General features: G+C 46.1%; 1 protein-coding gene across 3 annotated transcripts in view; it reads right to left on the bottom strand.

Moving 5' to 3' along the window:
* Positions 1-1390: 1390 nt before the first annotated feature.
* The window catches only part of FBXW11 (F-box and WD repeat domain containing 11), a 56953-nt gene continuing 43965 nt past the window's right edge, over positions 1391-14378 (bottom strand). For all 3 annotated transcript variants that reach the window (XM_026035717.1, XM_026035718.1, XM_026035716.1), the window contains 8 exons: positions 12086-12223; positions 11641-11759; positions 10712-10961; positions 9535-9653; positions 8721-8831; positions 7808-7886; positions 6117-6305; positions 1391-3598 (listed from right to left, as the gene is read on the bottom strand). In XM_026035717.1, coding sequence (XP_025891502.1) covers positions 6144-6305; positions 7808-7886; positions 8721-8831; positions 9535-9653; positions 10712-10961; positions 11641-11759; positions 12086-12223 — 978 coding nt within the window. In that variant the 3' untranslated portion in view covers positions 1391-3598; positions 6117-6143. The remainder of the gene's footprint in view (positions 3599-6116; positions 6306-7807; positions 7887-8720; positions 8832-9534; positions 9654-10711; positions 10962-11640; positions 11760-12085; positions 12224-14378) is intronic.

The following is a 14378-nucleotide window of genomic DNA, read 5'->3' as shown; positions in this document are numbered from 1 at the left end:
CGGAGGCCGCGCTGAGGGGGTCATGTCGGAGCCCCCCACATCCCGGGTTTCTAGGATCAACATCAAGAGGAGTGCGCGGACCCCAATGTGAGGGTGGTAAACACCACGGGACAACCCCCAAAACCCCCTCAGGCAGCATCTATACAGAAAACAAAGGGTCAGTCCCACAGCAAAGACAAAGAACTCCCAGGCCTTGAGCTTTTATCAACCTTCTACTCATGCGTCTACCTTACCAACATCAGAGAAGGTTGAATCTTCGGGGAATTTAATCCTCTCCCTGTAGGGAACCGAACTCGCCAGGAACCGGCTTCTTTCTCACACATTTGCAACTTCTGGCTCTGCAGAGGCCTCAGCGGCACCCTGGATCAGCTCAGCCCCCAGGGCTGCGTCGTGTCGTGCTGCCCGTTGCGCTCCCCAGATGCTCCTGTTCCTCTGTGGGCTCTAGGAGGAGACAACTTTCTTCCTGAGCATGATGTGCTTGGAAATAGCGGGGGGAAAAAAAGAGAAGAAACATTCAAAGGGCTCTGTAAAAAGCAAATAAAGAATGAAAAAAACCCACAGAATTTAAGACTGTGTGTGTGGGGGGAAATAGTCAGGAGATACAAATGTATCTCACTTCATTTGTGCTGGGCTGAGATGAAACTGYGAATCTTCTCAGGGCTCACGTGGGGAAAAGCTGCTTCTGCTTCAGCCCGGGACCAGCCTGCAGGTGCAACGGGGACTGGACGGCAGCACCGGGGCTGCTCCCGCCCYGAGTCCGACGCCACCACGTCGGCACCAGGTAGCACCTAGAGCTCTTTTGCCTGCTTCGAAGTCAACGTTCCCTCAGCAAACGTCACTCCCAACCAAACATCSGGTTTGTTTCAAAGCCTTAACCCAGCCGTGAGGACTTGGGGACATTTCTAGGAGGAAAAGAGCACTCGAGTTAAGCTGCAAAACCCACCAGCAGCCCAGCACATGAGCACCGTTCTGTGGTGCTGCGGCGGACAACGGCAAAGGACACCCTAGGGAAACACTKTTAATCATGATTGGGTCATACAACAACTCCGGAGTACTTGTTTTCACACCAGCATCCATAGTTATCCCACATGACAGCTAGAGAAAACCCAACTAGAAACACTTGTCCTTCCCAGGGAGCCGACGGAAGCCCCTTTATCCRAACAGGGATTGCTTCAGCCATGGGGAAACAGGCAACGTTTAAAGCATCTGTTCACCTTCCGGAGGGAGGACAGAATTAAAACAAACTGAATTAAAGCAAAACTGGGCCAACCTACAAGCTAAAGTCAGGTCGGTCACCGCGCAGCACCGAGGTGATGGTCGAGCTCAGGGAGCATTTCTGGAACCAGAGCCAGGTGCGTGGCCCTTGSACCTCGAGCACGTGGGCCACAAGTTCAGTTCAAACGTTCTTTTTTATTAAGCACATTCCACAGTACAAAGCTTTAGATCATCAACGATATCTGTACAATTTAACAGTTCCAATAAGCTGTTCATACACCAACTTTCCAAACAGATAATTGGCAAACAAAATTACAAGTTAGAATTCGACTATCCCAGTGCTTTGAAACATTAATATAGCAGTAATGTACAGTTGCTCGGTTATGGTTAGCAAAACAAAGTCTAGAGGGCAGCCAGGATCACTACCATTAGCCCCAGGAGCCGCGCTCGTGGGTGCCGATCACAAGAGTCCACTGCTGTGTTACACAAAGCACGAAGAAGTTCAGGCTGCATGTTTAAATACCATCATCTCCCAAGGAAAAACAGGAATTTAACTCTTACACATGCACTTTAAAAAAAAAAAAAAGACTCCATTCTTCATAAACAAATACCTTTTTCTTCAGGGCTGCAAGAGATTCTTTTTGAACAGTTTCATATTCAAGCTAGGGGAGGAGAAGGGGAGAGACAGAGGCTCCGTGTGCAGCAAGGGAAACGCCGACCCCGCCACCCCTCCTGGGATGGGCTGAGGCCTTGGGGCGCCCTCCTCGCGGCTCGGCTCCGGGCGCCCCTCGGCATGGACACAACGTGTCCCCCGAGCCCTCTGTCACCAACGGGGACAGGAAGCGCTGCGGAGGCCGAGGTGCTGCGYGGGGACGGCCTCCGCTTGTGCCGCATGTGAGGGCACGGACTTCGGCCCTTTCCCRAGGGCTGAGGGAAAGCCCCAGGTAGAGTCACACGCGGCTCACGAGGACAAAGCCTACAGCTTTGTACCTACCGGCGGCTCGTCCTGACCAAAAATCGCAGCAGTGTCAAGGTGAGCGTGGCAATGGGACGCAGGCAGTGCGAGCAGCAGCTGCCCAGGTTTGCAAAGGGAACCAGAAGCTGACCGGACACCGGGACACCAGCCACRAGGCGGGCATAGGACAAAACGCCAGTGCGGGGAGCCCGGCTGCGCCACAAACTACAGAGAAATCGGTTTGAACAGGGTCCTCGGCATCCTCTCCGTCGGGCAGCCACGCCGGCACCGAGGAAGGACCTCGGCAGGCGGCAGCCACGACCTACTGCTGTTAAAAGAAAGACATCTGTCAATACTGCAGCACAGAATGTAACATACAGAACATAAATTAAACTTTTTTTTTTTAATTTTTAAAAAGTTTAGAAATTACATTTTAAAATACGTAGTTCCCATTTAAAAAAAAAATCCTAATGAATACTGAAAACCTCCTTTTTGCAGTGAAAATTTCTGGGTAACTCGCGTTAACCCCTGCAGTGCCAGTGGTTAGAACATCCTGCTGCCAAGTGCTAACACGGCAAGTATTAGTGTGTAGTGTCAGGATACCCTGACATCCAACGCGGAGGAGCTTACGCTKTTATGTACATTATATCTACATGCTTAAACAGGATCTGAAATGAGGCAAGCACACATGGAAAGGATTTACTATACCAAACATCAGGAAGCGTAGGACGGCCGTAGTACAGAGCACAGGTAAAAGGAAAAAGACAGTGCTATACAACTAGTTTAGATAACCTAGCCTCAATTACAGGTAATCTTTAATTTAAAAGAAATTCTTGGTGCAGGAACCAGTAAATGGTAATCCAAAAATATTACTGATCAAGTCAGGAATATTTCTACGAGTCCAACGTACACCCCTAGCAAACAAAACAGGCTCTGAATCTGCCTTGAGAGCAAAGTCCACAGGACAGCGGTGACTTGGAAAGCAAAGCTCTGTACATTCTGGGCATGTGTTTGGCACCCAAATTTCACTGGAGAATGTCTTCTTTTTTTGTTTTCTCTTTTTTTTTTCCTTTAAAGTCAGACAAAAGTGCAAAGCAATATAAATTAGGCCAAGTCCTTTCTTGACTTCTGATTTATTTCTGAAAAACGAGCCATCAGAGTTCAGTTTCTACRGACAATTTACAGGTGAAGCTTTGGATTTTTCACTGCAGGGAAGGCCAGGCTTCTGAAATTCATCTACTTGAAGTCAGTGAATTTGTAGCAAATTCAGAGACGACCACTGAGAGCAGGAAAGATTACGGAATTTAGATACAAGATTGTGCTGCTTTGCATCTACACAGCATCTAGAACCAATTCTGACGTTTGCTGTCAATCAACATCTTCAGGCATGGAGTAGCCAAAAATCCAGTAGTTCAAGACTGTGAAACCCTGGAAAAAGACAAAAAAAGAAAAAAAAACGGGGCTGAACTCACAGGATACACAAGTCGACATGAAGTATTGGGAGGAAATTAAGCACATGCCATTTTTCCACACTCCAAGACGAGCCTAAAAGAGTCAGACACTCTCCTATGTCCTATATGTCTCCTCAGCAGACTCCCCACCTCAGAGCAGCCGTGTCGGTGCTCCAGGTGCTGCCTTCAGGGCAGATGCAGCTCCACAAGCCAAGGTCTCCACTTGTTTCACTTGAGCTGAGCTTAAATCAGAGCACGGCTCTCCCTGCTGCTGGTTCCTCCTGGGTGCAAGGGCTAGAAATTAGCAATAACGGGCATTTTTTCTTGCACGTAGTGAGGATAAAACAAAAGCACTTTGGGGACGGAGCGACCTGCACACCTGCCAGCAGCAGGTCCTCTCTCCCGCTCCACAAGTTTTGCCTAGGAAATGAAGTTTGCTTGCTTCAAAACGTAGAGTTTTTAAGAAAACTGACTAAAAATCAAGTACTTTGCAATTCCAGATGCCTTTTCCAGTAGTCATACGACTACATTTGGAGCCTGGATTTAACTGTGCTGAGAAATTTTGCCACTTCGCAAGGTCACTTYTACAGGCCACGGTGACCTCCCTATCCCAATAGGAAGCTCCCACGTGAGGTTCAGGCTCTTCRGGCATTTGCCCTGAGCCCAAGGCCCAGTGCTTCATATAAGAATATTAGCCCGCCATACGGTAGAAGTTTTTATTATGTTACAATGAGCAACAGAAATTCAGCAGAAAGCAGTAAAAACCTCGCAGCCAGCTGCCAGGAGGGCCAGAAATTTCCTGCTTGGAAGCAGTCTAACATTGCAAAAAAGGGGAGGGCTGCTTCAAAATTGGGGGACTACAGTGGTTACGAGCATATAAGATTGTGCCACTAAATGTCATAAAGAAATATTAGCTGTCTGATAGTACATTTACGCAAGATTTGGGGTTTTGGGGAGTGTCAATTTAGACAAACTGGTCAAAAAGTGACCTTGCATCATCTCTCCTAAGGCAGGATCGTTAGAGGAAGACGTGGCCAGGACCCATGTTCTCAGCTCAGCATCACGGGGCACGTCACAGAATCACGGAATGGTTGACGCTGGAAGGGACCTCTGGAGATCATCTAGTCCAACCCCCTGCTCCAGCAGGGACCCCCCACAACAAGTGGGACGTAGGCTGCTCAAAACTGCCCAGTGTGTAGAAGTTAGGAGGGAGAAACAAGTACCAAGGGTATTTCGGGCTCCATCGGCGCATCTCTGTGACGCGTACACACGTGGCCAAGGAGAAAATCAGATACCTGCATGTTGCGACTCGAGCCAAGGAATTTCCTTCTGCCCCTAAWGACGACAGCGCTTAACGTGCGCAACACGGAGCTCTCCTGAGAGCCGCAGCATTAATCAAATATAATAACCTGTCCACTTCAAATTAGTTTGTACCTTTGCAGGAGGAACCACTGAAGTAYCACCTGGAAAACAGTTGGATTTGTTCTCCAGACTAGCATCATCTGCCCACACAGTCCTATGCTAAACGACTGGAAAGGCAGGAAAAGAACTTTTTAGAATGGAGAAGTGCAGTCAAGATGCCCACACATTAATGGGCTTCCCTTGCTCTTCAGGGCCAGCAGACCCCATTAACAGCAGTAATTCGCATCCCATCACCTGTTATTACCTTCCCTCTTCATCCTGGTGAAAAACTCCTTCCCTAGGCAGGGCACTGAACTCAGTAACAGCAGGAAGGGAGGGAACACAGCCTGACTACAGACAGCTCCCTGCCCAGACCTCCTAGRGACCCTCACAAGCCCCTGCACCACACAGGGAGATGCCACCAYCTCCCTTTCTTCAAAGCAGGGAATAGCTTGGTTAGCAGGAAACACCCTCAGCATCTTCCCGAGGAAGGAAGGAAAAAACTAGTTTTGATGAACCTGCATTTCAAAATCAAAACTGCAATGTCACAAGGCCAGGAAAAGACACYTTCCTGGCCAGAAGAGCTTCTTTGTAAAGAACAGAAGAGCTCAAGGAGCTCATTGCTACACGCAGAGAGGCCATGAAAATCCATGGTTATGTGGAGGCAGCAAAAACTTTCTCCCYGGGCTACACATCATCTATTCAAATAAAACAACTCCTTCCTGTCGGGGCAGCGTTAATCCTAACTCCTGCTGCTGCGATGTCTCCACCTCCATCCAGGATCGGCACGGCAGAGCCACGGCCCTGCACATACAGGGGACTACTCTGCCTAGGTCAAGGCAATTACTGTGTTTCCAATCCCAGGATTGCTCACAGCTATTTATATTCTCCGAGGTGTAACTGTTGGCAGCAATACAGATGACACGAGGAACAGCATCAGCAAGCAGAACAACAGCAGAGCTTTCGCCCAAGACGCTTGGAGAGCTAAATAAAGCCAAACAAAAAGGCAAATTTTATGTTTTGACAGCTTCAGCTACATGCAGAAAGCTGATTTCACCTATTTGCAATGCAGCCACGGGAAGCAGCAGCCTTACCTTCCAAGGGTAGTAAAGTGCACACTGTTATCTGGAGATGTACGTGTATGTTCTAGACGGAGAGCGGGTCTCGTTCTGGGCACTGGGTGGCACATTTAAGAAATCCCAAATCAGAATCGTGTCGTCATGGGAACTGCTAATGATCTGAAACTCGTCAAACTGGAGTCTAAACACACGGCCTGAATGTTCCTGTGAGTAAGAAAAATGAAGTTARAGAGCAAGAAGAGGGAAATCTCTCATTACATTTGCAGTCACAGGGCAGTGAAYTGAAGTTCTGATGTGCTAATTAAGAAGTCCTTAGCTACAGTTAACCTGAATTTAAGAACAAAYAAATAAAGCTCTTTCTGTATGCAAGCTTTAACAAGAAAACATATGGCTTCAAACAAAGTGCTTCTAAGCCATGAAACTTCTCTGGAGGGAGGAGGCTGAAGCAGAGATTATTAAAGAGAAAAACAGCCCATCAGGTCAGAAGAAGCAATTCAGAAGATTATCTGGCACTGGCCAACTGCCAGAGCTCCTTCTCTTGCCTAACACTTTGTATTCAACACTACTGCTGCAGCAATCTGTGCAGCAACCTAACCCACCCACCACAGGCTCACCCAACCCTTGCGAGGATGGGAAGCATCACTGGGGTTCACTTGMTAGGAAAGACTGGCTGTGTTCAAACGCTGCCTTGGAGAAAAGGAGCCATGGGAGAACGTGCTCCATAAGCTCCTTTAAGGGCATCTCTGAATCTCATAAAATGTTCTCCGCTTTGCTCGCTGCAGGGGAGCTTAAAAGGAGCTCACTACCTTTATCAGGGAAGYGACCAAAGGTGTCAGGCTGACCTGCGCTTGCAGTCTGGACCCGCAGAAGGACAAGTAGCAACTTTCCGTATGGCACAAAAGGGTAATTAACACCCATCTCTGTGCCAAGACTACTGAGAAGACCCAAACTCAGGACTCTCTTGTGCACTACAAGCACTTCTGCAGGCGCCGGCCAGGCACCTGCCCAATAACCCTGGTTCTGTYGCCTACACGCAAGGGCTTTGGGTTGCTGCTAGCTCAGACCAACATCAAACCAAACCTCAAGCAACTCCTCACCTATGTCCTGCGAAAGAAAAAGGAATCCCTTTCCTTCCTTTATATTTTTTTCAAAAGTCCACTGTCATACAGCAAAACCCCATTACACAGAAAAATATGACTCTGAACAAGAGTCCTCTGAAGCAACCAGAACGTCTTGCGGCAACTCACCACCATTCCCTTCCCAATCCCTCCAAACCGAAGGAGACGGGTTTGGGAAAGGCTCAGAGATTTCCCCCCCTCCCTCTTTACTCTCACACCACCCTTCCCATGACAGAAAATGTATTTCAAGCTAGTGTTGCAGCATCTACAATGATAGCAGCTAAAATGAGTAGATAGGATGTCTCAATGATTATATTTTTGGAGCATCTAAGAATCCTGAGCTAGGAAAACATCCTTTCTTTTGAATTCGCACTCCAATTATTCAGGACATATATATATATATATAAAATGTTTATATGTTTTATCATTCATAAAGAAATACATTCTCATTCTTCACGAGAAGCAGACTAGACTCTAGAAGCCATCTCAAGTTTCTCATGTATCCCACTAGAGGGCAATAAAATGTCTTTTTTTCTTTCAAAGATTCCAAGGATCTCATGTAAGCCCAGATGGATTCGTGTTACCTACCACTAACGTCCGCAAGCACAACGTGCTTGCTGGGGCACGAGGGTCAAGGGCAGCTTGCAAGTCCCAAACTTTTATTTTGCTAGAAAGTAAAATCACCAGGTTAGAAGAGAAATGTTGTTTCAAATATCAGCACAGAATAAACACCTGAACAATYGCAATAAAGTCAAGGTTTCCCTGTAGTTAAATACATCAGGATCAAGCAAAATGTTAGAATTCAGCTAGGTTGATATATTAATATTAAATCTCTTAAGTACTGGAAGTTTCTTGTTTTTTTTCAGTGCTAAATACAGCGACACATTTGATGGGCCAAATGGGCTGGCAGATGTTAYGAAGGCACAAAAGGGCAACGTTTCTACCACACAGGTGATTTTAGAACTGCAGATCCCAAAGTCTACAGCGCTAACTGACAAGCACAAAGATCCAGCGGGATCAAGCCACGACTGGGACCCCGTGACATGATAAACCAAGAAAAAAGGCTGCAGACAAACACAGACAAAGCAGTCTCTTGCAAGAGACAAATGCAGTTCAAGAACTGCCTTCAGTACATCTACTGTCTACTGAACTACTAGAAGCAGCTCCCAAGGGCAGCAGCAAAGAAATGTCTTTAGACTGGCTGCCACTGAAGCTGACCAAAAATGTGTTTACTACCCCAAGTCAAACTTGGAAGATARAACAACTGGGAATCCTGTTGAAGAGCACCAGGAAAGCATTTTAGATGATTATATGACTATCTGGAATGTAGCTTCTTGGCTCCCCAGAACTGCAGTCTGCTGCGTTCAATCCTTCATGCAGAAACTTGTTACATATTTATCCATTGTYCAAATCAGAAGAGAAGCTGCCCCTAAGGCCTAACAGTTCCCAGAAGGTGCTTTAAGGCAGGCAACACCTCTCAAAATTGCACTGAAGRACATACCCATCGTAGGCTCCACTAACAATTCTCTTGTTGTCAAACCTGATGCATCGAACCAGTTCTTCATGGCCTTCTAATACTCTTAAGCAGGCACCACATTCAATGTCCCATAGCCTTAAAAAACACAGGAAAACAAAACAAAAACTTTGAATACTTGGGGTTCAACACCTGCCTCTTAGCCTTACATACAGTGATTCAGCCATATTAATTGCTTTTTGGGGGTGAAATAGTACACAAAAGGCAATTCTAGAACCACAAGATGCTCCTTGCATTCAGTTCACAGGGAGTAATCCCTGTAACGCTGCTGCAGCTACATAGTTTGGTTCACTGTAAACCACAAACAAGTAAAGGCTGGGTACTTGCTGAATTGTGGCAGTGAGTTTTAACGTATTGATTTGTGAGTGGATGGGTCTTTATATTGCATGTACCAATCTGGTTTAACTGCTTTCTGAACCTCTAATAATTAAACAGTGAACAAAAAGTCTTTCTCGTTTCTCTAACTGCAGGAGCAAAGCAATAAACTTGCAGGATCAATTAATTTTTGTTGTCRCCGTTGTTCACTCTCAACATCAACCTTGCAATCACAATATTTCAACAGGTCATATAAAATCTCATGTAGTGTTTAGGGYCATATAAAATACATTTATTCTCATCCAAGTATTCACCCCCACACTATGTGCTTCAATAACAAGACAATAGCAAATACAGCTTCAACAGCCCCAAATCTTCTTTTCCCTCCYGCAAAGTGGGGCAGGACATTAACACAGGTCAGGAGCAAGTGGATTCACACATCTGGACGTGCAGCCTTTGCACCCACCTAATAGTATTGTCTGAGGATCCGCTGACGACAAGTCGATCCCTGTACTGAAGGCACGCGATGCCTCGCTTGTGCCCGTTCAGAGTACGGACAAACTCGCAGGTACTTGTGCTCCACACCTGCAAAGAGGAAGGCAAATGGTGCTCAAGAGCTCCGAGTTTCAACAGAAACTGTTTGCCATYGCAGAAGAGGTCTGAGGTTGACCCTTGCACAAGGATCCAGTGAGAAAAGGGCAGGGAGGGTTTTTTCTCTGTAAAATATTTCTTGTGTGGTAGAAACTACTCCAAATGATTTGAAAACACTYCATTACACTTAAACCTTAATAGGTTAGTCCGTTTAAAAAATGGAAGTTACCGTATACAAAAGCAACTTATGTTTTACCAATAAATTGCTAGCGCTGTACAAGAGCAAAATTGTGATCTACAAAAGTTTGGTGACTATGTCTTTCTTAACATTAGCTGATCAACTTCACCCAATTTTAATAAACTGTAATTGAAGCTGTAAAGTATCCAGTGGTTTATCTTTCAGCATGCAACAGCATCCTTTACAGACATTTGAACAGAGAATTGCCAAGAGCTTTTTGGCATGGCCTGAGGTAGTTTAACTCTAGAGAAGAAAGGCTAGAAATGCCTTTATTATATGAACACTGTGGGTAACTTGGTCTCCCGGGATGTATATGTATATATAAGCTTAAAATACAGCATTTTAGTTCTTGAAATTGGGCAAAGCATGGGTTAGTTGTTGGAAAGACTGGGTGAGGAAAGGCAGCTGCTGATCAAATTCACATCTGGGACAGGCCTGTCAAGGGAAATGGAAAAATACTCTGTGCAAAATGGCAGGAAATGTGGCACTTTCAGCAAACAAGCCAGTCACAAGACAGAGCTGAAGTCGCGAAGAGGTCTCACCTTTTTGTACCTGAATGACAGAAGCTGCCCGAATTTTACAAACCCCATTCCTTGTGCAAGGTTATTAACAGCAAGCAAAAAGAAGCACCCAGCTGAACAGCAGAGAGAGGCACAGAGATCTGCACGGATTCTTCTGCTCTTTAGATTTAAATCTTAACATTTGGGAGCTTTTACATTTTATTCTCCCAGGCACAAACTGGTTATTTTAGCTGCCACGTCCTCAGTGAGGAAGATCTAGATGCAGATCGAGCTGAGCGCTTGGACAAACTTACTTTAATGGTCCTGTCCCCTGACGCTGACACAATGTACTTGTCATCGAAGTCCACGACGTTCACAGCAGCACGATGGCCAACGAGGACGCGACGCAGGGTGATGTCAGTAGGGGATGCCATGTCCCAGACAGCGATGGATCTGTCCTTTGAGCAGGTCACCATGAGGCCATTGCTGAACCTCAAGTGAAGCACAGCCTCGTTGTGGTGAATCAGCGTGTTCAGAACTTCACCCGTGTTCACGTCCCAAACTCTGCAAGAACCAAGTAATTTGAGCTCAGGTGAGGGAAGATGCCTCCACACTGCAAAAATGTGTGGATCGGCTGCTCATGCTCCAAACCCACCCTAGAGCAATGTAAGAGCTGTCCAGGGTCACCTGTAAATGAGAAGCACTACTTCATGAACGCCTCCCAAGGGCTGCTAGGATCAACTTTTAACATTTCCRAAGTTGTAGATACCAACATTGCCAGCACTGCTGCAAGACAGCAGAGAAAAAGGCCTTCTACTGACCTGTAGCCAAGCATGTTTGCATGGGGCCTCTGCAGAGCACCAAATTCATGCCCAAATTTAAACTCAATGTCATCAAAAATGCTCTAGACAAGAATCTATCCCGTGTGCTCTTGCATCGGGAGTCGCGTGATTCCAGACACAAGGACCCTGGATGAGGAATTTGCGCCCCAGTTGGCTCATCAGCTATTCTACAACATCAGGTCATACCTTGCACCACACATCCCATTCCTTCCAAGTCTTTAACATCCTAACAAAATAAGATTGAAAAAATAAAACGCTGGATGTGATGCCTTGCCAAATACATGCTGTTTATGAACAGCAATATCATACTTACAATAGGACATCTATATTGACTATGTGGAGATTACAAGCATGCCCAGCCCTGACACTCAAGCATCTTTGCACCAAAGCTTAACACTCACCTCACTGTAGAATCTGAAGATCCAGTTACAATAACTCTCTCGTCATACTGCAGACAAAGAACGGAGCCGGTATGTCCTGTTAATACTTTCAAACATTCCAAGCTTGTTTTGTCCCAGATCTATTAAAAATAAAAAGTATAACCTGCTTACTAAGCTCAAAAGCCAAAGATTTTCRCACTGCAGTAAGAGAGAAGGACAGATGGACACCAGGGGTAGAAAGAAGAATCCAYGGGTAGTTACCCCATCTAAGCAGAGGGCCTTTCCTCCCTTTAGTCTAATGACACAAGTTTTTGACAGCAGAGTGAATAACCAAGGTTTATAAGATACAGATAAACAGCGTCCTGGGATGAGATGACCGAAATCATCAAAGAAATGCAAAGAGGTATCTTACCAAGGCAGAACTGCCTGCTTATCTCTAGAGAAAAGACTGAAAAACMGTGTTTACCTTAATGGAGTTATCCCGTAGGCCACTGATGATCTTCTCATCGTCGTACTGTAAGCAGTAGACRCCTTTGCTGTTCTCGGAGCGGCACTGAATCCTCTGCAAGTTGTGCCGCCCACAGCGCCAGTTAGATTCGATAGTCTAAGAAGGGGGCAAAACAACTAGGTGTTATTCCTAAGGCTGCGTTGCTTTCTCACGGCTGCGGCAACTGCTACACCACCATCGTTCCCAACTCCTTAACACTGAACATGTAAACCTGAAATGTACCTTTTTTTCCCCAATAGAAACGCATAAAACAACATATGAGAGTTGGTACTTCTGTGTTTTGCCCTAACCCAAACCTAACTGTGATTAGTGACAGAAGGTCAAATCCAATTGGCTCTCAGGAGCATCTTCAAAGTCATCGTTAGGGAGATACAATCCACAAAAATCTGTTCTCCCTGGCACATACCACAGCACCTGACACCAGCAGCAAAGATGGMTCAGAAACTTGCACAAAACCGTGTTCAGCATCACACAGGTAACAAACACCACAGAGCTGCTGAGCCCCCAGTGGAGGCCACTGCAGCTCTCCTATCCCCATCCAGTTATTTGATCCAGTCGTTGCCCTGCATCTCAAAGTGGCTTTGAAATATGAAAGGTTCCTATAAGCGCCTTAAAACCCAACAAAAATCTACGAATAACAGAACAAGGACTGTAGGATTTCAACCTAACTTAAGTTATTCAAGCTTTTGCACATCCTTCGCTATTCATCTTAGTCCTCAACATGCTTATTTCGAGAGAGATTTTTAAGGCAAGAAACCTGGCACATATGAACAGGTTGCAAACTATTTTCGGAGTGAACCAGAAGTCATTCCTATATTTTAATCAGACTTATTAGTTTGGGGAAGACCCAAGGAAATTTTCAAGGAAATCAGGGATATAAGCTGGAAAGTTTGCAGTGACAAGTCATGGGGGGAGGAGGAGGAGGGTGCAGAAGTGCATGCCAACATCTGTAGTCCCTAGGCTGGACARAACGCTGCCCTGTATTCAAAGGGGACATTTATGTGATGATTTCCCTGGGTTCTCCCTCCAAATTTCCAAGCAGCATTTTTGGAGGTGCAGAGAAGCTGATCATCAGTCATTTTATCAGAAAAACGGGTATTTAYAGCCCAGATGTTCACTTTAAACAGCAGCAGGCTGCTCTGCGCAACCCTGCAGCTCCTCCTCCTCTCCCAAAGCCCTAAAAGCCACCGGAGCTCTAACTCGGGGCAAAACCGCTCTGCGCTTTCACTGCTTAATTTTCAGAAACGGTGSCTACTCTGCCGCTTTGTTTTCCACGCTCTTGCTCCCATTGTGCAATTTAGAGAGGACTGCACACAGCTCGAACAACCCTGATGTGTCTCACGGATCTAAATGCTAAGAACCACGACAAGCTTCTGGAGGGACATGCAGACAAGTTACTGACCACCCCTCCCACCTTCATTTGCTTCTGATCTGGAATAGCTAGTGAATCAAAACAAGTCACTTGGCGCTTTGAGGTCCATCAGCCTCTAGTGCACTGCTCATTATTAGACTGTTTGCAGCTCTGATGCCGGTTCAGGCCTAGATTCCTACCTGGAAGCATCCACAGCAGACCATGAAGGTTTCACGAGGAAGGCCTGGCACCAGGACGCAATCCTAAAGCTTTTCGTGGAGATTTATCACCTGAGCTCTGAGGGGGGAACTGCAGTTCCTTAACTCCCTGCTGTCAGAGAGGGGATAGGCTATGCTCAGAAATGGAGATGAGTTTAAACACTCGTAGCATGAACCAGGATAATAAAGATCCCACGGCAACACACTGGGACCGGAGACACATGAGACTCCGGTGTCACAGATCCACGCTAACCAATTCCAACAGTTCCAGTAACCATGTATGCCTGGAAATCTAATTCTAAGACGAGCTCAAAGGAGACTTTCCTTTAAAGCCACYTAGGGGGAAAGGTCTGAAAATGCACTTTTATGTAACACAAATGGGCTATCCCAGTTCCCTGACACCACCCCGGCCCCTTCACAAAGCAGCAACCACTGCCCACGGCTTTGGGATACAGCAAGAACATCACAAATCCTGTCTGCAACATGCAGCCCCTGAACAAACCAGGCAGCTGGTTTAATTCCTCCAAGCTCCCTACAGGAATGCACCGAATAAGCCTGCTATAAGAAACTGCYGCCTTCAAATAAGAGAAGCTCCAGTTATTACTTATAGCTATGCAAAGGCACCAGAAAGCAGTAAGTCACATGCAGGTGCATGTTTTAATTCTGCAAGTAGATGCCATTT

The sequence above is a fragment of the Nothoprocta perdicaria genome, unplaced genomic scaffold (assembly GCF_003342845.1).
Source record: "Nothoprocta perdicaria isolate Ctin4 unplaced genomic scaffold, notPer1 scaffold_166, whole genome shotgun sequence".
Lineage (NCBI taxonomy): Eukaryota > Metazoa > Chordata > Aves > Tinamiformes > Tinamidae > Nothoprocta > Nothoprocta perdicaria.
This window is presented reverse-complemented; position numbering and strand designations above follow the sequence as displayed.